The sequence below is a fragment of the Lutjanus erythropterus genome, chromosome 1 (assembly GCF_056507025.1).
Source record: "Lutjanus erythropterus isolate fLutEry1 chromosome 1, fLutEry1.hap2, whole genome shotgun sequence".
NCBI lineage: Eukaryota > Metazoa > Chordata > Actinopteri > Lutjaniformes > Lutjanidae > Lutjanus > Lutjanus erythropterus.
The window spans coordinates 27,247,733-27,272,661 of record NC_139317.1 but is presented as its reverse complement, the minus strand read 5'-3'; the positions used below and the strand labels follow the sequence as shown (position 1 = coordinate 27,272,661).

The 24,929-nt window shown below is 39.7% G+C and overlaps 1 protein-coding gene across 1 annotated transcript; it reads left to right on the top strand.

Annotated features, from left to right (window-relative positions):
- Positions 1–8,546: 8,546 nt before the first annotated feature.
- rcn1 (reticulocalbin 1, EF-hand calcium binding domain) lies at positions 8,547–16,884 on the top strand. The gene is made up of 6 exons (XM_084718431.1): positions 8,547–9,060; positions 10,955–11,148; positions 11,238–11,416; positions 13,290–13,350; positions 15,096–15,295; positions 15,420–16,884. The coding sequence occupies exons 1-6, from the start codon at positions 8,837–8,839 to the stop codon at positions 15,525–15,527; spliced, it is 966 nt and encodes a 321-aa protein (XP_084574557.1). The 5' UTR covers positions 8,547–8,836; the 3' UTR covers positions 15,528–16,884.
- Positions 16,885–24,929: the final 8,045 nt, after the last annotated feature.

Here is a 24,929-nt window from a genome sequence, read left to right as displayed (position 1 = left end):
ATGACCCCCTTTGAAGACCTATTCAGACAGACACTTGCTCGCCACATATTTGCAGCTCGAGTAACGATGGGAAGGGCCATGCTTCACGGAGCAGCGCATCGACAGAGTCTTGAGTCGGAGACTTGCTGCGGCCTTTGCCATATAACACAGTAATTACTAGATCAAATCTGTTCAAATTGAGGCAACGCTGTTCTGTGATCCCTCCTATACTAATCAGCACGCTGAGGTATGGCTGCGCGACTATAAATTGCTGACTTAATTAAAACCAGGACCTCTCTGTCATCTAATTACAGGGAGAAAAGGTTATTGCTTCAATGCAATTTTCCAAATATGATTCCTTCACAGTTATTAAAGGCTCAGGCGTCGTTTATTGTTTCAGATTTTTCAATATGGAAATGGCCCCGGTGACAGACGTAATGACTCGGGGAAAACGCTTCATCTCGATAGTGGCCTGGCACGGCCATTTGTCTAAGATAAGTGGAGCAGACAGGACCGGGGAAATGTCATGGGAGGCATCCCATGATTGCCTCCACTTTACAGTTGTCATTAAACAGAGCAAAGGTTTCTTTTCTCCTATGTGGCAGCAATGAGAAGTTTATTAATCTATCCAGAATAGTAGGGGCGGTGAGTTATTATAACTATGAAAATTCACAAGGGAGAGGGAAATTGGGGAGAGTAATTGTATGATGAGAGACTCTATATTCCCTGTTATTGTTCACTCACATCAATATTCTACTTCAACTCTTCCGCCAACCTAAAACCTGGAAAACTGCTGCAGGAAAGGTGACACAGGACTCATATTAATTAAGAACAGCAGCGGGAAATCCCACAAGCACACCGCACTGATCACACTGATCACACTGATCACACTCCAAACCCAACTGCAATAACAAAACAAAGGAGGAACTTTGGTGAGGTTATTATGGTGACTGAAGAAACAAAGCAGAGGAGTAAATTAAGAAATAAAAACATATTATCTTCAAAGGTCACAACAACAATAAATTTGCAAAATTCTCTCTCCTACAAGGATTACATACAGCCAGTCTGCTCTCGTTAAATCAGCACATGGTTTGGATCTATAAAGGCTTCACTGGTTGTTTGAGGAATCAGCCAGTGATTTTTCCGACTGTTTTAGTCTAATCTGCTTTTTTGACTCTACTGTTACCAACTTTTATACAACAACTTAGGAAGGAAGAAAATGTCACCTAGTGCTTTTATTGATGCGTCTACAATAACTAGAATGATTAAATGGGCTGATTATGAAGAAGGTAAACAAAAATGTCTGCAGACACATCTGCAGTTTTGGAAGGGTGGTGAAAAAGCCCTGTACTGTAACTCTCATGCATCCTGCTGTAAATGTTTGCCTCAGTCATCATTATTTTCAGTCCTCTGCAGCAGCTGCCGGATCGATTCCCGCCTGCAGCCCATTTGCTGTGTGGCATCCCCTCTCTCTCTCTACCCCCCTTCCTGTCATATCTTCAGCTATCCTATCATAATAAAGGCAAAACAAGGAAAATCAATCAGGCAGCCATAAATCTAAGATGCATCTTATACATTTTTTCTCTTTTAAATTTAAGGCTGCCACTAACAATTGTTCTCACTATAGATTAATATGTGAATTATCCACAACCTAAATTCATTCAGTTTACTGCCATTTATGATTAAGAAAAATATAAAATCCCGGCATTTGAGTGCTGGAACCTACAATTACTTTGTTTACTTTTATGTCTAAAACAATGAATCTGTTATCAAAACAGTTGCAGATTCATTTTCTATCACCTTGCTTGGGGACCTTAATGATTAATCATTAATTGGTTAATCATTATTAAGAATTTAACTGATTAAATATTAACTGATTAACTGATGATGTATGTTTTGTGTACCACGTCTCCGAAGCTCACAGTTTTTCTCACAGTTTTGTTTGGTCTGCCTTGTTAGTTTAGAAATTAGAGTATCTGCGACTCATTTGACATCGTTTTGAGCCATAAGTTAAATAAGCACAGATGGAGAAGAACAGCAGTGTTGACTGGGAGCCATATTGTTTTATCATTCTGTTTGTTTAAATTGTTTGTGCTTCATGAATTAATGTTTCACATAACTAACGTGCTGCTAAAGTTGCTTACATGAAACTTAAACTGAGAAAAATTCAGGTGTTTTGTAACTTATTAAACACTAATGATTGATTGATTAATGATTGTTAGCATGATCAGCTATCTGTTATAGAAAATTCAAAACAAAAATTGCAATTTAGCTTGAATTCAAATATTGTTAAGCAAATTGGATTTCTCTGGGTATGAGTACATTTCAGAACAAGCAACTTTTTTTATCATAAAACTTATTTTTGGCAAAAAGCTCAGTTTCTCAGCAGCTTCTCATTTCACTTTAAAATCACGCTATAAGTTTGAATTGTTTTCTTCTCTGCTTTGCAAAAGCTTTAAGGAAAGCAGCAAGATGAACCCACTTAGCTTTTTTGGAATGAGCTGCAGCTAACTGACAACACAGAGCAAAGCACAATCTTAAAGTTTACCTCAACTGGTCAGATGGCCGAGCAACAAACTCAGCTTTGACAGCAAAAATAAGAGGGACAGCCTCAGCAACATCCATGAGATTCATGCGGGTACATTTGTTCAAACACAATAGGAGACCACCTATTTTTCTACGAGTATTGAGCTAAATATTGTTAGACTACCATATATTTATCCTCAGATGACACAGATTTATTTTCAAGTAAATACTACCACTAATACATAAGCTAAAAAAAAAGCTCTTTGATCCATGTAAGATCTCAGTTATTAATAATCACAAATATTCACATGTTCAGATTATTTTTTTAATGCTTAAACTCACTACAAAGCTTTTTTGCACACACACAAAAAAAAATATATCAAATTCGATAAATAGTCTGTGGCTGTAAGTGTGGGGCAGGAGGAACTGTATATCCTGGACACTAATGCTCTGTGTCTCCCACCATAGGGTTTTCTTAATTACATTAACCAAATGCCTTCTGCAGTGTGTGTGATCTCATGGTTAACTGAACACCCCTGTAGCTGCAGCCCCCTCCCCTCTCTCTATTCCTCAGTGAAATATTCATGTTGAAAGCCACTCTTCCCATCTAGTTTCTCCCTTCAACATGTTAATGCCTGCAGTTGTTCAGCCATGCTATTGTTTGAGATTAATCCTAATTTATCAATAATATTCAATATATTGGCTATCCCTTAAAACATCCACTATTATGCAGGATTGAGCTAATAAAAATGTATAAACAGTGTATTATTTAATTCAAGTGAATTAAACACTATGACTGAAGCTTAAACATCTATAATATTGTTAACATCAAATATAATTTATTCTTGCAGCTCAAGCTAATATCAATAAAGTATCAATAGAGGATTTTATTTCAACATAAGTATATTGATTTTTAGTTTTTTTATGTAAATTTCACTGTTTCACTGGGAAAAAAAAACATGTTTGCATTTCTTCATGTCTGCACAACACACTGATTCAAATTGACCAGGCAGGACTAATTTAAATACATTAACTATTCATTAATTGAATAAAGAGGCTAGTTAGCCCCAGGGCTCCTTTATAATCATAAACTGGGGTGTACTATTTATGCAAAACAGCAAAGTGCCATGTGCTGACTTATTATGCTACTGATGAATGGCAAAGTACATGTTTCTCCTGCCCACGAAGGAGGATTAGGCATGGCAGTGTCAGCAAGTTGTTTCCAGGGTACAGAGACTGCTCGTCCACATTACAGCGTGTTGAGATGCATCTGAGTAATGTGATTCTTCTAGTCTCCTTCATGTAGTTATGATCGCACCCGTCTTCCCATGCAAACTCTTTCTGCGTCTTTCTCAAAACGTTACGCTGTGAGCATGGAGTTAACAAAACCAATTCACCTTCACACTCCGACTCTAACACGCAGACTTTTCTCTTTACATCCACTGATGGAGAAAGACTTCCTACTGCAGACTAGAACTAGTGTTGCTGACTTGTGCTTGGTTTAATACCAGGATGCACTGATTTACCTTTTTCTCTCAAATTCAACTAAGGGTATCTACTAGTACTGAGTACGATCCATTATCAGGGATCTCTTTTTCTAAATTTAAAATCCCTCTACCTCACTGTGTGGAATTAATTAGAACAACTGCCATATAAAGGTAACATGAGGCCAAATATTGCTATATGAGTCAGCAGCCCACAGCAAACAAAGGAATAAAGTGACAGTGGAAACAGTAAATTTCATAATGACAATGAAACCCTTTTTATTGTGAATCGGTCACATCCCAGCCGATAACCAATCCACTTATTGAGCTCAGTACTAGAGCCGATACTGATGGGGCATGTCAGCTGCTTGTGGTTCTCTGGTGCCAGAAACTGGAATAACTTAAGTTGCACTTAAAAAAATGAATTTTTAAAATGAAGTTTAAATTGAACACATCATCATACCTAAATGACAGAATAGGTCAATTGTCAATTACTCTCAAAATGACATACAATATATTATCAGTAGGGAATACTGGCAGTGACAGGCTGACTGGACCTTAAATACGTTGCATAAGTCATGTGACATAACTCAAGTAACATTACACATGTTTACACTGTAAAAAGTCATCTAGTCCTGAGCTTGCAGATTGCAAAGGCTTTACCTCTTCCAAGGGTGTAAGAGGACCTATGGTGGCTGCAAAATATCTGCAAACTCAAAAAGGCTGCATCTAGAACCAGTTTTTGGTTTGTCCATTCTGGGCTATTGTAGAAACATGGCAGCCTCCAGGGAGGAGGAGCACACAATTTTTATTTTCAGGTGATAATACATATATTAAAACATATTTGTGAGTATTATATTTCATTTCTGCCATATTTTGACAATAGATCACTGTAAATCTCACACACTAAACCTTTAATAGAGACTTTAAGGTTGACTGTATTTTTGTGTTCACTTTTTACTGTTTGACTTGCAGTAATTTTATTGATAGTTTTAGTGTAGAGTCTCTCAGTCTCCACTGTTGTCACTGGAAACAAGTCTTGGACTTTATCATGTCATCCTTGATGTGTGTGATTACATGTGTTCCTCCCATAAATGATAGTAGTACACTAAATTAAGGACCTGTACAAAAAATTATAGAGGTGATTTTATTAAGGAAAAAAAAGACAAAGAGCTCTCAAAGTTGGATTTTTTTTTTCTGAACTACTTGGTGTGAACTCAGAATCAGTTTTCCATTCCCTTTGATCCATAGAGGAAGCCTGAGTTGTACTGGCCCACAACTGATTGTTTAAAAAAAAAAATCAACACAAAAATCTGACAAAATGCTAGAAAAAAATAAACTGTGCTATGACAGGATTATGCTGTTGGCTCAGCATCACTGCCTGCTATTATGAATCCAAATGTATTCAGGGTCTTATTTCTTCACCACACACTTTGAAGTTTTTAATGGTGCAGGGCTGTCTCCCATATCACTTTCTGGTTTCAGAAGTGACCCATTCTGTGTCATGAACATTAGCTGGCTAATTGGGGCAAAACACGTTTGTCTCTACCTGATGATGTGCTGTAAGTGGTGATATTTAAACATGTTCATTGTAATTATGCATTTTAATTCTTTATGTGAAATGTTGGGCACATTTTTATAAAAAATAACTAGCTTTATAAGTTGGACCCAAAAAATTAATCTAACCATTTGGCAGCACCACTGCCACCGGGACCCACTAGATGGCGCTCTGAGGTCCACCACCAACACATTTGCGTCACTGCAGGTAATGTAACACCGTGTTATTATAACCGACTGTTGCTGTGGCTGATTGTGACAGACTTTATAGCCAAGGGATGACTTTGCTTAGGCTGTTACCAATTGTGGCCGACTGTGCTTTTTAAGGGGTCTAACACTCCAGCGGCACATGGTTATGCTGGCTGAGTCTGATAAAGATGCTGTATCTCTGAACACTTATGGTGTGTTGGTAAAACATCTGTCATATCTGATAGAAGCACTGCCAGTGTAAGTCATGTGTTGCAGAATAATGGTTTCTTGGCTGATGTTAACAGCAGTAAAGAGTAGTCACAGAGGAGCTACTGTAGCCATATTGGTAGCATCATAGATTCAAACACAAATGCAGCTGTAGTCCAAACATTAACCATAACCACAGCAACAGCTTCAACCAGGCAGCCTGGCAGAGCAGCTCCAGCTGTGCTCACAGTTAGTGGATGTATAGTGTCAGAGGTCGGGCTTTTGAAATGAGTGATGAGCAAAAAATACATCATGTAAAGTATCACATCATCTCTTCTTTCTGTAGTATATGAAGAGTGTTTCCCTGAACTCACAGTGTATCATAACTGGACTGAACCAACGCTAAATAAATGTGTATTACTGTAATTAACTGTGTATAGGTGCCAGCTCTGTTGGTGCTGGACTTGAGCGTCAATGACAATATTTGATTTTTGACCTCATTCCTAGACTTCAAAATCATAAAAAATAAATATAAAATACATCAGGTGATGTTGTACTGTGCTATGTTTCAGATCAGATGTCTCACTGTCTGTCATAATTAAATCATATGACACCCAAGTTGCATGGCCAGACATGTTGGAGACATAAATATCAAAACACATGTTAATTACTGTCAGTAAATTACAGTGCTTGCTGATGCACAGAAGAAATAGTGAAAGCTGTGTGTTGCGTGTGTTCTCACTCTGTCGTACCAGGGAACTCTGCATAGCTGACGTGGCTTTTACATGCAAGGTGACTGAAAGAGCTGGACGAGTGGGAATAGGCCCAGGCGCTGAGAGGTGGAGAGGAGATTGAACTACTTGAATAAGGGTTTGGTTTTATATATATACTGCTCTTACTTTATCTGGTTTTTAACTAGTAGAAAAGAAAAGGTAACTTAACTGTCCCTTTTTATACAGTCCCTATTCTTCAAATACTGGAGGTTAGCAACTATCCAGCCTATAAGCCTAAAAACTCCAAAGATTTTGCATTTATCATTCTGCATATCTGTACATGTGTACAGTAAGAGGCATTAGGCTCCTTTTTCTCTCACTCTGATGGTGCACTCTGGTTATCATTAACATAAGTATGAACTCAACAGTCCAAAAAGACTCAACTGTTTCTGTATAGACAAGAGATCTCCTTAGTCACAAAACAACACTGCCTCTAACACACAAATACAATGACTGAACATGTGCACTGGGGACACCTTAAAGTTTTTCAGGTTGCTCTGTTAATTGCTGAGTCTGTCTACTAGATGACAAACTATAGCAGACACAAGACTTTACAGGGTCATATATGACAAATGACAGTGCATAGTTAAAGAGAAACTTTTACTTTTTACGTCGATGTGCAGTCAGTATTGATGGTAAATGTAGTAAATTGAAGCAAAAATTTCCTCACTGTGTGCTATATTAAGCTTGTTTGAGATGAGCCATGTCTGCAGACTCAATCAGCTGTGATTGCTGCACAATGCATGCTGGTAAGATTTGTGCCCGAAATGATCCCAACTTGCTCACACATAAATACACACACACATACATACATACATACATATGTGACTCATCAAAATGAGCACTTACAAAGTGCTTTATGTGGCAGAGAAAAGAACAGAGGATAATGTGCATGTAGGTGGATCCTTCTGCTCTCCAAAAGCGGCCTACAGACTACAGGTAACCTACAGATGATCTAACAATATGTGGAAATTTCTGTCTCTTCCTGTATATTCTCTGAAGAGTGCTGGAAACTGACTGACTTGACTGCAGCTTATTTGTCACCAACTCCTGCTACGGTTCTTGTGATCTTGTCTACTTTTCCAGGCAAGGCCAGAGGAGTGAGTTTTCCTGCTCATGAAGCTGTGCAGCAGTGCCTACATGTCCCAGGATGCATTGTGGGTGAGCTTTTGACTCCAACTCACCAACCTAGCTTATAGCTATTAGTTTGTTAGCCAACCAAGCAATAAGTTAGATGACAGATATAGTCATTAGCTAGAGACAGACACTACAGAAATCCAAGCTGAAACATACTGTAGTTATTCTTTATAATCAAGGACCTCACTGGATGCAGGAAGACCAACAGCTTTTGCTTTTTTGAAAAAGCTTTTTTTTAAAATACAGCACACACGGAGGAATTTATTGCTTCAATTGACTTCATTTACCATGAACACTTACTAGACATCCACGTGAGAAGTGGCAAAGTTTCCCTTTAAAGCAATGGGGGCTTGAACCCTATTTTTATTCAACAACACGTACACATACCTGTGAGCTCGACACATTTACACACAGCCACACTGTCATGGCGGGTGCATGTTGGTGGGAAGATGCACATGATAACGAAGCAGCTCTTGTAGGCTATAGAAATGCCACTGTTTTAAACAACTTGTATTTTTAGTCCTTAAACTCCACTGCGAGCTGCTGGGAAACTCAGCTTGCAACGTGGCGCCTGAATCCCTCTCTTGTTACCGACATCCCACGGACCAATGGAAGTGCTCATGCCCGTGAAGGAGGCTGGGCCCCGCCTGAAACGAGTACTGTGATTGGCTGTACGTAAGGCGGCAGAAAATCCCGGTTTGGTTGCATCGCTTCCTGGGGAAAAGGGACAGGATTGCCTAAAACGGTTTTGAGTGAGGACTGTGGTGCTCTCAGTGGACCTGTGTGCAGCCTCAGGTGCTCTCTGCAGGTTTGGTTACAGGCGGCTGCAACAGTGTAGCGCAGAAAAGAGGAAGAAAAAGGTTAGTGTGTATCGGTATAGGCGGCGAGTGTGTACACACAGGCTCTGCTTATTGTTCATTGTGGTGTCACAGGCCGGCCTGTTTAGAAACAACTGAGAGGGAAAGACAGCTTCATCCCAGACTGATGGACGTGTTCGGCTTCGTGTGCGCGGTGCTCCTTTGCACTGTGATGGTGCACAGCAAGCCAACATTAAGAAAAGACAGAGTTCTTTATCAGGACCCCGAACTGGCCAGACAAGCCCACGAAGACAATAAGAGCTTCCAGTACGATCATGAGGCCTTTCTTGGCAAAGAGGAGGCCAAAACATTTGACCAGCTCACCCCTGAGGAGAGCAAGGACAGGCTCGGGTAAGGACACGATTATTACTCTGATATACATGAGCTGGTATCTGTGGAAAACACGAGGTCTGTGAGGTACTGACAGTCTGGGTGCTGCGTTGAGTAAATCACGCACACTCACTTCTCCTCTGCTGGAGTTTGTTGCGTGTTACCATTCAGGATATTAAAATTTAACAACATAAGCACAAGTGCCTGAGAAAGATGTGCATGCCAGCAGGTCGACAAGACTGAAACAGGGCATTATTCTCACACACTCCTAAAGAGTTAATTGCTAAGTCGAAATCTTAATTATAGATCATCATTAAAGAACCATTTGTAGGCGATGAAGTTTGAATAAAGTTATGTGGCTGTATAGAGCTGCTGTCACTAACTTAAGTGTATGTGCTACGTGGTTCTGTTGTGTGGTTCTTCATTTTTTTTTTTTTTTTGCCTGGGTGACAAGTTGGCACCATGTTACACTATGTAGGCTGATGGGCTTTCCCCTCCAAAAGACAGCTCTTTCCTGTGGTGTGAGAGTGGGAGGACCCCTGTAACATCTCAACGTGGCAACCCAGCTCTAAGAATACACCACAGCTGCTACACTGCAGTTTTTACTAGAATGGGTTTGCTGCTCCTCCTACTAGAGTAATCCCATTGAAGCCAGGTACCTTATAGTAAAAATGATGACTTCTGTGTAGGGCTGGGCGATACGGCCAGAATCAAGCTGTTATTTTGACCAAATGCCTTGATACTGATATTTGTTGATATTGGGACTATATTGTAGGAGTGACTATTGATTCTTTCTTAAAATATTAGCACAATGAAAGTTTTGATATATATTTAACTGTAATGTGGATAGACTGACTAAGGGATGGAAGGGAAATAATAAAACAGCTGGAACAGTCTGGTAAGTTCGGAAAACCACAAGACTTTACTGTAATGTAGGCTTTTAAACAGGGGTAAACTCACTTTCATCCTGGGCCACCTCAGCAGTATGGTTGCCCTCAAAGGGCCAGTTGTACATGTAAAATTGTATATATGTATCTTCTTCGTATCATAGTAAATAATTGCCTTCACATTTGGTTATTATTTGTTTTAGTAATAATTTAATAATAAGCTCAGAAAACACAGATTTAGGAAAAACAATGACAAGCAAAATTTGTGTAAAAAATGAAATATATAAAGCTCATCTTCATTCACTAGAAATTTGTGTTGCTTTTGCAAGTCTCATTAAATTGCTTTCTCTTTACATCAGCTTTTCTTGGACATCTTCCTTGGCTGCTGCTGCTAATGTGACCAGCTACAACCACTCGGCTACAGTGCCACAGCAAACGGCTACACAATGCTATTTATAGTATATTTGTATTTAGTGGTTAGACACACATAACAAAATCAGTATGTAAACTGGGACCTTGTGGCACATGCTTGCACCTATACCGGATATTTACCACCATGTTGCAGCATTAAAAAGGATTAGTGTAGTATTTTAAAATACATTTTGAAACTACCTAAAATGTTGTAACAGGTGTTGGTGAGCATGTGAATCTGTGGATCAATCCGATACCACATAGACTAAGTTATTATCTTCAAAACGGGACCCTGCTACTTTCCAAGCAGTGTCCCGCATGTTTTGTTCCCAGGATGGTGAAGTCACATGCTATGGCATTCATTCTCTGTATTTGTTCATGTTTTACAAAAGGTTTAACCTGGTCCAGGCTGTAATGATAGCAATCATATCACATCACATCCATACAGGGATAGTAGTATACAGCTGATTAAAAAAACTATTTAAAAAAAATTACATACTTATATATATTTTCTACTGTATCAGCCAATACACAATAGTTCATGTATCAGAAAGTTAAAAAATGGTACTGAAACATGTATAACAAATGCTCCCTGTCTTTATTCTCTTGCTTTACAGTAAAATCGTGGACCGGATAGACAGTGACGCTGATGGATACATCACCACAGCTGAACTCAAGACTTGGATCAAACGTGTACAGAAGCGTTACGTCTATGACAATGTGGCGAAGGTGTGGACAGATTATGACCTGAACAAAGACAATAAGATTTCCTGGGAGGAGTACAAGCAAGCCACATATGGATACTACCTTGGTATGTGGGTTTTTATGGCATTCTTTTCACATTCATTACAGTATTAAAGTACAACATAGCCATCTATTGTTTTTAATTGCCCCTTTTAGCCAACCCAGAGGAGTTTGATGATGCAACAGACCAGTTCAGCTTCAAGAAGATGCTTCCTCGTGATGAGAGGAGGTTTAAAACAGCTGATCTGAACGGGGACCTGGCAGCTGACAGAGAGGAGTTCACATCCTTCCTCCACCCTGAGGAGTTTGAACACATGAAGGATATTGTGGTTCTGGTAAGTGCTCTGTGACCACAACTGTGATTAGAAAGGGGCAGGGTAATAAGGCTGGTGCTTTTTGCAGAAGGTACACTAAGCTCAGTGTTAGATGTTCAGTACATATGTAGGAGAAAATAAAATTCCCTAAATTTAGAGTTCTGTAATTTGTCTCTCCTCTAAGAAATATTATTTCATTACAGGAACAGATCTGAGTTTCTATTCCACGTGTTTAATCTGATGGGCTGCTTGGATAAATGTGTTACATTTGGGTAACTCCTTAATGAAATTTTAACTCGGCCAGGAAATGATTGAGTTTCTATATTTTTTGGAACAGGTCCAGTGGGATGGGACCGACTGTCCCATTTAAGACTCGATCTTTAAATATAAATTTGGCTTCATGGAACAGTTGCGTGGCAGACGTTAGCAGTGATGCACTATGCCGCTGTCTTCATAAAAGTTGTACTACCCATTTGACTGAGTTAATTATTAATCTCTCATTTTTATGATGTCACCGAATGTTACCAAAGAACTGTTCAGCCAAGGGCATCTTCACTGATTGTGGTGAATCTGGCTGAAGCTAATAAAGAGCCCCATTTCTCACAGTAGTCAGGGGCTTTTATATAACACAGATCTTGCACAGAGAGTAATTGTTGCTGTATGTTGTCATATGCTGGAAAATTACTCGAAGAAAGAGTCACTTCACAGCATTAGACAGGCCGTGATTGTATGCTAGCAGGATAGATAACTGATGGAGGTTGTAGTGCTGGGTCAGGCAGAAAAATGAAGTCATCTGACTGTATGCCAACTGTACACCTACACACTCATTCACATAACAGAGCACTTTGTTTAAATGTCCCACTTCACGTCTACCTGCTGATATCTGCTTTCAGAGGCCAGACACCTCTGCTACAGTACACTATAAAATTAAACAAACACTGACCACCTCCCCTGCTTTTCACTGTCCAGTAGATTGATGTTTTCTATCAGCAGTGTGTTGTATGCCTCTGCATAGACAGCAAGTACATTTTCTTGGGAAAGAACCTGGCAAGATTTTACATCTTAATCTTAATTACTCAAAATATGACGTAACTTAAAATGGCAACCATATTTTTAGTTTCGCCAACCAAAAGGTGACGCTTGGTTGCCAGCCTGGCAACCGCTTTTAAAAGTTACTGTTGAGCCCGGAGTTATATGTATCCCTGAATAGACCAGTGTGACTCTCACATGGTTAAATGTACAGAACATCTCTCATAGGGTCAGTGTTCACAGAGGTCTATAGTGGTCTATAGGTTTTATATTTTTAATGAACTTCTCCTCTTGTTTACACACAACCTTTCACAGGTTAAGTGGGTATAGAAGATGGGTGGATGTTCTTGTTTATTATTAGTCAGCTGTAAAACTACAGGGGCTACATGGCTATTAATCATTCAGCAGGGTTCAGAGAGGGCCTCTCACCTGCAGGAAAGGATGCATGTACTGATTTGAATCTGTGTAGCTGCGTGTGTGTGTGATATGCCTAGATGCATGGGAATAACTGTGCGTGTGTGTGTGCAGTTGATTACTAATGATCAGCTCACACGGCAAGCCTTTAAGCAACCATTTAGTCAAATTCACACTCTGTTACATCCAGGATGTAAAAGAGAGAAGCCAGTGTTTCACCAGTTTTTTTAAACAAGTGTGTATCTTCTTTTAATATCAGAGTTTGATTCCCATCAACAGTGTAATTCTCTGACTGTAATGTCAGTCTTGCAGCCCAGCTGTAAACTGATCTCATACATTCACTCCTGCCTAAAGAGACAAGTTTCTCTTTTATTGCTCAGAGTGAAAGTTCCACTGTTGTTTACACCTTGTGTCCCCCTTTAATGACATCATTACCTCTTTATGACTGCAGGAAACCCTGGAGGATATTGACAAGAATGGTGACGGACACGTGGATGAAGATGAGTATATTGGTAAGTTTTAAGCAATTAATTAAAATAAATTAAATCAAATAAATTATTTTCAATAAATTAACCAAATAATACAATACAATACAAAATGACAGCAGCATTACAGACAAATAAAGCTTTGCAATATGCTCTTCAACGCAATAAAACCATACCTTAACTGGAAGGGCATTTAAAGAGCGCAGACATTTTTTCTTAATATCTCTGGTGGAGTTTATTGCTGACAATTCACATTTGGATGTGAGTAAGAGTATAATTATTTGCATGATATGTGTGTATTTATATTTCCGTAGCCACACCTTAGTTTGAGGGGAAAAAAAGTAATATCCCATGAAACCATTGTCCCTCAATAACAACGAATTTCTGTATGATTTTTGAGTGACTTCATGTGTAGCTTACCCCAGAGGATTACTGGTGCCTGTGAATGTTTTTTAAAGGAAGCTTTTGTGCATAAGGCTTGACATTTTTACAGAATAAGAAACTGCTTCAGGTTTTACAGTGTTTCACAGACGGGACTCAACATGAAAGAAAGAGAAATGGATGAGAGTAGAGGAAGAGAGGAAAAGTAGAAGAAAAGAAAAAAGAGGGGAAAAAACCCATCTAACCCACCCACTTGTCCGTCTGCCCTGTACTATTTGTAATTATTGAGGGTGTGTGTTGTTTAAGAAAAGAGATAAATGGTAACCAACTCTTTAAAAATTGCTCATCATTTAAGACAAACCTAATTTGCTCTAGTTGGAGTGTATCAGTTAGCTCCATGATCCACAACTTCACTGGGGAGGCTTTGGCTTTCTTCGGAAATTTAAGTATATGTTTTTTAGCCATAGGAGATAAAGTGTTGATGAGAGATAGTCAGTTCTCTTAAAGCTTCTGATATTCCCAATACAATCATTTCCGGATCTGATTTTCAGTATAGAGGAAAAAATGCTGAATATTTCTGTCCAAAGACTTTCTAATTTGGGGCAAAGTACAAAATTATGGATTAATATGGTGTCTTGGAACATTTATCACACAGACTGGAGATGTTCAGGAATATTTTATTGAGTTGAGGTATTGAATATTATAATCTGTGCAGCACCTTAAACTGTATCAGGTAATGTCTGGCATTCATTGAGCAAGTGTGAATATAGTGTAAACCTTTGTCTTTCCTTTCTCCAGGTTTCATGAAACCGAGCCAGTAGTTTTTCCTTAATCCTGCTGACAAAAAGACAAACAAATGGCAATTAAACCATAACCGCCTAGGTGGAGGTAGAAAAAAAATTAGCAGTCTCACTTTCTGTTTATACAAGTGAGAATATGGAGTAAATATGGCGCATCGTTTGTCCTAGTGCAGCATTTTGTCCTGATTAAACTCTGGAAATTCATAATTGTAAACATTCCACATGCAAAAAGACACAACAACAAGCCAACTGTCAGACAGACACCGCTATATACAGTTGTGTATCATAAACATACTTGTTGATGGCAAAATCCATTACCTTTCTTTATTTTGCCCCCACTATTAAGGCACGTATACTCCATGTGCCTTTAGGGTTTTTTATTAATTTATGGTTTTGAACTGCATTCCAAGGTCTGGACTAGACTAGTGGTGTATCTGGCCACAATTGGTTCCATTTATGTAGAGATCACAGTATACTTTTGTTGCAAATAGTTTTTTACTCTAAACATTGACTTAAAACTAAGGTTTTCAGTCCCATTGTTGTCATTAATTTCCACTCCTTTCCTAACACCATTGCCCTTGGTTGCTTCAGCTGACATGTTTGCTCATGAGGATGGGGGTCCAGAGCCAGAATGGGTCAAGACTGAGAGGGAGCAGTTCTCTGACTTCCGGGATTTAAACAAGGATGGCAAGATGGACCAGGACGAAATCCGTCACTGGATTATGCCACAAGACTACGACCATGCCCAAGCTGAGGCCAGACATCTGGTGTATGAGTCTGACCAAGACAAGGTACAACATTTCATGTCATCTTGTGTATATAAGGTCGTTTCCACACTGATAATGATTCATTTGCATTTTATATGGTTAGAATAAGGCTTACTTATCTTGCAATTCCCACTTCTTCTCCCATCAGGACCAGATGCTGACCAAAGAGGAGATCCTTGAAAACTGGAACATGTTTGTGGGCAGTCAGGCCACCAACTATGGAGAGGACCTCACCAAGAACCATGACGAGCTCTGAGCTCTCGGTTCTTCTGACGTGTGTGTGTGTGTGTGTGTTTGTGAGAGGAGGGGCAGTGAACATATTTGTCTTAAGACAGAATCACAGACTCTTGCACCTCCTTCCACCACCGCAACGCACAACTCCATCCTTTCTTCATGACAGCGGGACAGATGTCAGCGTGTTGGATTGTGAACTAACACTGTAGATACCAAACAAGAGGAGGGATAAGAGTTGGTCCTACCACTAACACTACAGGTCCATCGACGGCTCTGTTTCTGACATTCAGGAGCAAATCCGGACCCAGTGGACCTACTTTCCATCAATGGTGCCTTCCAGCCGCATCGCCGGCTTCGCTGCCTCAAAGATGTGTGTAGATAGTCTTTAAGAAAACCTGTCAAAGACGAATGCCAAGCTTTATGTGAATTGTCAGATACAGGAACAGTTTTTGATAGTGGTGTTAATGTGAAACTACAGTGCAAAACCTTTATTCTGATTTTATTTATTTATCGAATATCCTCTGAACTGTAGGTTTGAGTGGGATGCAGTGTTCAACTAGAGATTTTTTTTAAGACACAAATGATGTTTCTTTGTTTACAGTTTTTTTTTTCTGGCCAAATGATTTCAATGTTGTTGTTTTTGAGTAGTTAAGTGCTTTAAGAACTGTTAATTAATTGATGTTTAATGGCATGGTTTTTGCACGTATTTGGTTTTAGTTTAGCCTGTGAAAGATTATTCTTCTTCATACTTAGTTTGCAAAGTATTTATTGGTATACAAAGGCCAACAGTATCTCCATGTTCATTTTTTATTGACATTTGCCTATGTTATATTTGAACTTTACCCATTTACAACTGTCTAACCTAAATAAGGCTGACTCTTTTGTTATTTTCATACTCTACTAGCTTGAATACATGCGAGGAGCACAGAAAAGTTTCCTTCCCTCACCTCAAATGACTCTTTGCTTCCTGTTACATCACTCGGAGGTCATTTTCTATATCTGATGTACTGAATTTTTTCCACTCCATTGGGTATTGTACATATTAGCCTGGTGTTTTCGAACATCAGATATTCCTCTTTTCTCTTTATCACATTTTGTGTGTTGTTTAATGGATAGTTTGTATGACAGGTGCATAGAACCTATATGCAACTCATGAAAATAACAAACTATGACCAGAAACTAAGGGTTTTGTAATTTTAGTCAAATTAATTTCACTCAAACCCATTTTTTCCTTTTTACCTTTTTCTGCTGTGCTTTGTTGTCCCAAACCTCAGTTGCTTTAGTAGTCCATGTGGGAACAAACACATCACTGTCTCTCCTTTACTGCACTGCACATGCTCATGAATTGTGTCAAAATAAAAAAAGAAAAAACTATTGTATATTTTGTGTCTTAAGCTACAAAGCATCATCATTGAGCTTAGAAGAAAACTGAGGCTTTTAGAAGTGATGTGTGTTTATACCAAACAATAAGTGTCATTATTTCTGTTTGAGTATTGCTGTTCAAGGACAGACACATAACAGACTCTGCTCTGTGTCTTGTTAGACAGCTTAAAGGAGTTGTTAAACATCATGGAAAGTTTGCTTTTTCACTTTTTTGGCAAAAGCAGACCAAACCTGCACACATGGGGGAAGTTAGCCTTTCTGACAGAAACCTTTCTAACATGTGGTTAATGGTCTATTTTAACCCAAACCATGATCTTTTCCTAAAGCTAACAAGTAGTTTTGTTATCTATACCTGTACAAACTGTGACAGAAAGTGAAAATGAAAACACCTGGTTAGCTCAGCTTAGCACAAAGACTCTCAGATGTTACTTAGGCCAAGAGAAAGTCCAACTTATAACCTTCTATAAAACAATTTTTGTGTTTTTTTACTGGTTAAAAAACAAGATGTAAAATGTTAATCAGTGACAGTGGCTTCTTATTTAGCCCTTGTTCTCATGGAACTCTAGCCAACAAAGTAAATGTGCTTATTTCCCAATTTGTTGAACTATTCCTTTAATCAGCCAAATCATTTCACTGTGGATCTGTCAAATACAATTTTACAATGCACTTAAAACACTAGTGTAGTTTTACATGCACCTTCATGGTATGTTCTATCAGAATTTCAGAATTCCGAGTCCTGACAGATATTGAAGACGATCCTCAGTATCATCAGACTTACCTAAAGATAAAATTAAAATACTGGACTTGTGTCTAGATTTAGCAGTGTCCTACTTTCTTTGTCTGTCTGCTGTTAAAGAGCACAGGAACAGGTGGACCCCTGTCCATTCACTTGCAGTCTAGCAGATTCCAGCTTACAACACATAATACTTTAAACACCCTCTCAGTCCTCCAGACTGATTCACTGAGCTAGTTTCTCAGTTTCCAATGCTTAGTAATTCTGCCTCTGCTCACTGGCAAAGGCCAGTGTTTTTTTGTGTGTGTGTGTATTTGAGCGGCTATTTGGTACTTTGACTAGATTCTCCTAACTATTAGTCCCAGTACATGTACTGTATGTGTGTGTGCTGCAAGTGCTTTCATAGTTGCAAGTTTCACACTTGCATACTGTATCTCAGGTAGTTATATCGGGTTCAAATGTTCAAGCCTCTCTTCAACTTTTGACTCATTGAACATCAGGAACAAGCAGATGCTGTTAACACTTCTCATGACTAATTACGGCCTGCATGCACGCACAGCAGAGATGGAGTTAAGCTGACTTGCTGTTGCTGCTGGCTGTTGCAGTAAAACTCTCAAATGTAACTGAGAAAGCAGCGCTGCCACCCAGCCTGTCCCCTCTGCCTGCTCATGTGGAACATATGGATATATGTGTGCCAGTTAGCAAGACAAGTCAAGCGGGACCAATGCGATAAAGCTCATTAGGAACAAGGGACAGGGCGATGTATGTGTGGGCTGTGTTATTCTGTTGTGATGTAGGACCGTCTTCAGACACTCTGCACAAGCCAAAAATGTCTGGAAAACTATTAAATATTCAGCTCCCGGTTGATATTTTGACTTTTATATAAATTTCTTTGACATTCTCCAGGTTTAAATAACTTTGCAAGAGGGCGACATGACAATGAGAATGATTATATCATAAAAATTTGCAGAAATAGGTTACCAGATTCTGGCGTGGCTCCACTTGTACAGCGTCATCAAAGAAAATATTTCTTTCTTTGTTCATCTGACAAAAAGCTCCAGATCTGAGGATACTTCAAAGTGGAGGTGTTGCCTCTAGTGACATCTGAAGTTTTTTTTAAAAAAATCTCCATTAGATAATGTAATGGTTGCTCTATTGCCTTGTTAAAGAGTGTGGGGTCAGTCTTGCATCCTACATTTGAATAATTGGGAGGCCTAAAACACTAAGTAGCTCAATGCACTTTCTCCAAATAGCATATGAGGTTTGTCATGTGTCAGAGTGCATCTGTGTGTCCAGGCCAATGTTTGAGTGGAAGTGGAGGAGTGTTTAAAGTGCTGCACACTCTTAGAAATAAAGGTTCTAACTAGAACGATAAAGCGTTCTTCAGCTTGTCCCCATGAGAGAACTTTTTTATGTCTAATATAACCTTTTCTAAAGGTTCCCCTTGGAAGCCTTTCGGAGGCTTCGACCTAGAACCCAACATAAACAGTTATATCTAGAACCATCTATGAAAGGTTCCACCTAGAACCCGCCTATGAGAGGTGCTAAAGAGAACCTTTCTATGTGCAATGGTTCAACCTAGAACCCTCACTTAGGGTTCTATTAAGAACTTTTCCACCTCTTAACCTTTTTATATTTCAAGCATTTTGTCTAATGCCCACCTGGGGAGGTTCTACCCGGAACCCTTTTATATCCCCAGGGTTTCATGTAGAACCCACCTGGGGGTTTCTATTGGGAACCCTTTTATACTCCAGGGGCTTAATCAAGAGTCCTTTCATATCCCAAGCATTTTATCTAGAACCCGCCTGGGGGATCTACTTAGAACTGTTTTATATCCCAAGAGTTTTTTCTAGAATCCATCAGGGGGTTGTATCAGGAATCTTTTTGTATTCTAAGGGTTATATCTAGAACCCAAGTGGGGGGATTCTCTCGAGAACCCTGTATATTCCAAGCATTGTATCAAAAATCTACTAGGGGAGGTACTACTGAGAGGCTTTTATATTACAAGGGCTTTATCTAGAACTCACCCAGGGTGTTCTACCAAGAACCCTTTTATGTTATGATACAAAGAACCCTTGATGAAAAAGTTCTTCAAGTATTTCAACCATCTTTAGAGAACGCTGTCTTTCAAAAAGGGCTCTTAATGGAACCCTTAGTCTTACAAAGAATCGTTGATGAAGCCTTTCTTTTTAAAAAAAAAAAAAAAAAAAGTTCTTCAGAAGCTAATGGACCTGGCAAATGGATCAGCCCTTTCAGAAGAACCGTTTTGGAACCCTTGTTTCTAAGAGCGTACAGAGATTTTAAAAGAACCAAATGTGTGTTTGCCTGAGCAAGACGGGGGCACACGGACTGTGTGTGCAGCCTGCCTCCAGGTCATGTTTAACAGCCTGCCCCTCCTGTTTATGATAGGCTCCTAATCATTCACACTGGGGGAGTGTGTGTATAGTAATGCCTTCAGACAGCTCTCATATGAGTGTCTGCGTAGATCAAGCCCTCTCCACTGATAATAATGAGCCCTCTGGGTGAGAACAGGGTGGAGACAGTGGGAGAGGAGGGTCATAAAGTGTAGAATATTAATGTATGAGACAATAAGCCCCCCCATCCAGTATAATTTTCAGTTAGTCCACCAATGGTGTCCTTTTAAAGAGCTTTTTTCATCGCACACTTCCATTTCCATATCAGCAATTAACAGCAGCAAAGCTAAAATGACGACTACAATTAAACTGCCTGCATAACAAACTGTAAACTGCATCCAGCTCCCTCTCCCCTCGACTCCTCTGCTCCTCTCTCTGACTCTTACCATCATGATGCCCTATTTTTCATCTGAATCTATCTGCACTCCCTCATCTTTGTCTTTTATCTCTTGTGTTTGTTCCTTCTGCCCTGGGGATTTGTAGCCCAGGGTGTTGTTTGCAATGATCTTTGGGACATCTGACCCATCCTGTGCCGAGGCTTTCATAACAGGCTTTTTGGCCATTATATAATAACATGCATAATAGCAAAACAAAAAAAGTACAATCTCTATTCATTATCGAGCTGTTTAGACAAAACATTTTGTATTTACCAAGCTGAACAGGAACTTAATATGAGTCTTTGCCTTAGCATGACAGCTCAAGGGATAGGCTTTCCTTTTCTCCTCTCACTGGAGGTCAAATTATAGTTTTTATTGCTGAAACTGCAGTGAATGAGCCAATTGTATTCTGCAGCTGCCCACAGGAAAATTTTCTTCATGCTACACAAAATTTAGAATAATAACATTACAAAGAATGTTATTGCTGTCACCACCAACATTAATAGTATTACAAGGCCTCCTACCTCTTTGTGTGTTAATAGCTTATCTAGTTATATGTACGGCTGTCACAATAACAGCAATTTTGAAACACTGTGTAAACATGTGCATGTACATGTAAACATTCACTTAGGCTGGAAATATACTTGCTTTTAACTATGCATTCACAAATGCATCCCTACGTATCGTAGATACTTTGCAAATCCTGCGTCCATTTTGCGCAATGGTTGTGTACATCCTCAGAAATTAACACTGAGCACAGACTCATGGTTAAGCAGTAAATATATCTCTGGCATTAGGGTTCTGCTTTGTGGGTTTGAAAACATGGTCACCCAAGTAGGTTTGGTGCAGCTAACTGTTTTTTCATGCTGCTTTTGTGTAAGTATAAGTAGTGAAATACTGTAGCGCTAATGCTCTAGCTCAGCTAGCTTTAGCTTTGTTGTTAGGCTGTACAGAAGCCTGTGAGTGTTGCTGATGTAGATAGCATTAAATTTATTTGATAGACATGCACTGAAGGTAATGATATAGCTACATGTGAAAAATAAATGGTCAAACAGCAGGAATTCATTAGCAACATTGGGTAACTATGACCAGCACTCAGCAGCTAGCTTGCTCAGACCATTAAGTTGCCTGCTGGGCTGTTACACTCAGCATTATTTATCATGAATGAAATTTGCAAAAACAAATGCTGTTCATACACATAGCCAGCCTAAACAACCACATGGGAAATTCAGTCACTGCAATAATTTTATGGTGTTATGTCTTCTAATTTCTCTGGGAATTTGGCAGTTTTACCAACCTAAAGGGAAGACCTTACATCCTACAGTCAAATATATCCACATGGAGGGTTTTTCAGGCTGATTCCAGTTAGATTCGTCTGTGATTTATTGTGTTATACCCACATTGACAAGAAATACTGTTGAGTCCCTGGGGGGGGGGCTACCAGGGGGCCCCAAATAGAACTTCTTTTATTACACTGCAAGACCTTTGTCTCCTCCTACAATCTGTCCAAAAAGTTTCTCCTTTAAAAAATTATCCATCCAGAAGAGCCCATCACTCAAAAGTGGAAAGTTATTTCAGTATTTTAACGGTCAGTATGTTTAAATATGAGTACTTTTAGGGTGATAAAAATATTTTGCCTTCAGAAATTAATTCCTTACACTGTGGAGTAAGCAGTATTAAGATCATTGTTCAGGTAATACAAGAAATATATTATACTAGTTAAAATAAATTATCCCAAAAACAGGAAAATAAATATGACTAATCTAAATGACAATTTAAAATGTAGAGACCAACTTTCTGCACTGGGTTGACTTGAGGTCTCATGACCTCAGTTTTTCTTAAATGCAGGCTACACCTCTGATGATACTCAGACCAACCCTTCTGTATTCATGCAGGTTTGTGTGATTGTATGTGCGTGTCGTGAATGTAGGCTAATTCAGCAGCTCGCATGTTTCTACTTCTGGACAATGAAGCTTGAAGGAATCCATCTATCTTTCATGTCATCTCAGAGAAAGTGGTTATCTTTCTCTCTCTCACACCATAGTACTCTACTCCCCCTAGTGGTGATGATGAGACACACCAGGAGACAACCTAGTCTCCTTTTTTAACAACTGCACTTGTGCTCGTCTATCATCATGAGTTTTTATGTGCCCATCAACGCAGTGTAGATACGGGATCGGCCATTAATGACTACACAATTAGAGAGAAGGCTTTAAAGAGCAATACATTTCAATTTAGGAACCATAAAACTAGTGAGTTGGTAACTAATTGTAAGTGCCTCTGGAGTAATGGGAGCCCTTTGAACTGAGGTCAGGATGACTCAAAATCAGTTTCAAACAGCTTTTACGCAGCTGCTTTGCTGCTTTAGTCGCCCACTCATCCTGACAGGCCGCTGCATATCTTACATGATATACGCAAAGAGAAACTTTTAAGTTTTAATTAAAAGACGGGCCCACGGTGGAGTTGTTTTGGAGGACAATGCTATCCCAGTGAGACTGATTCTTTGGACAAAACGCCTCTCTCGCTCCATTTGTCAACATTTGTCTCGTCCTTTCCTCTGGTCCTGTCTACCCCTATGTCCCAGCATCTGGATACTTTTGGGATGGAGGGGAGGACGGGGGAGGAGATGAGGCCTTGTTTCATCCCTCCTATCCCACTGATGTTCCCCAGGGGGCTTGGGGTTTGGTTTGTGATCTTGTGTCTCACATGATAGAGACACATCTAATCCTGTTAGGCATTAATATCTTACAGCGGAATAGAGGAGACAGCAGGAGGGAGGACAAGAGAAGAAGATGAAAGACAGGATGGTTGAGGAGAGAGGGGAATATTTAAAAAGCTCTGTTCGCTGGCCCACATATTGGTTTTTGAGTGTACATATGTGTGTGTTTGTGTTTCCGTGTGTGTACCCTCATGGGATCTTCCCGGCTGCTGCCGCCTGCATATCTGACAGACTCCTCTCAAGGTGTTTTCCCCTCGCTGTCTTTCTCTATCTGCTCCATCTCTGCTCCATGAGTGAGAAAGTTTACCCTCTAGGCCCCATCTGAGCTCCAGGCCCCCCAAGGCCTCTGCATTCCCAGAGCTCCGACACACCGGAGCCCCTCAGGCTCCCTGCTATACCACAGGGAATACCCCCCAAGAACCCCTAGGCCCCTCAGACTGTGCAGCAGCAGCTCTGCACAAGAGAGCTAGCCCGAGGGGAGGAGGGGGTAAGCTGTCTGGGAATACAACTGAGAACATGCTTCACTTAACATTTGAACAGTCCCTGACAGCGCCTCCTGTTGGCGCAGCATTGTTTTTGCATGCGGGCCTCCTTGTAACCCCGTTAAGTTTCCTCTCTGGGGCCTTGACCTTGTTAACAATCCCTCAGGGCTCATAGAGGCCTCTGTGTGCTACATGTGCACTGACCTTTCCTGCTCCAGAGGTTAAATAACGTCTTTTTTGCCCCCAGCAGGAGCTTTGTAGTGAAGTTGGGTGCACCTGGGACTTTACTGATTGACATATTGAAAAATAAAAGACTCATTATTTAATAAAACTATAAGAAAAACATTGGAGAGGTTAGAACTTGCAATGAACTGTGCTTGTTTATTGGTTTTCATTGTGTCAGTAAGGTTATATCACACTTGCATTCAAAGAGAAACCTTTTTTTGCACGTGGATACGGAGGCTGTGAAGCTAGCAGGCCTGCTGTCCTACAGATGTCTTGGGCTGTGCATTACCAGGTGTACGTCACCTGAGATTACCCACGCTGACACCCCTTAAAGGCAAACAGCCAACAGTACAGCTGAGGGGGCATCTGGTGGCGTGTGTGCATGTAAATGTGTGTGCGTGTGTGTATATGTGTTCATGCATTCAGATCAGTGGTAACGTTTTGGCAGAATGGGACTGAGTGCAGACTTCAGGCATTACATTTCCTCACACACTTTCTCAATCAATCAGACAGATCAATGTGTGTTCAGTGTCTCCTTGAGTGTGGGTGATAATGATGGCAGGGCATTTTAAAGGACCAGTGTATAGGAGTTAGGATTTAGGACACCTCATCTCACTCTCCCCTTCCAATTGTGTCAGACAGACCTGTTCAGTTTGGGCCTGTAGGACAAATATGACCTTTAACAACCTAAATCCCACACTTTGACCTTTTATAAATAAGAAAAAAGAATATTGTTGTAATTTTATTTAAATAACCTACTAACATTCTATATTTATGGGTATTTAAACTATTTATTTGAAAATCATCATTTATTGGCAGGCTAATCAACCCATTCTGGTCATGTCTGTTGTCAAGCACAGAGACACTTATTTTCAAGTTTATACTCAGGCTGTTTAAGCAGAGAGAATTTAGGAAGGTCAAACTGAATGAAAAAAAAAGTTAAAGGCAACACTGTTTATCAAATGTAGACTATGTAAGTTCTGCTGCTCGGGTCCTCTCTCACACTAAAACAATAACTAAAGATGTAGTTTGATGATGTCATTAAGTGGAATGCGATCACGGGAGTTGTTGTCTTCATTGTTCATTGTTCA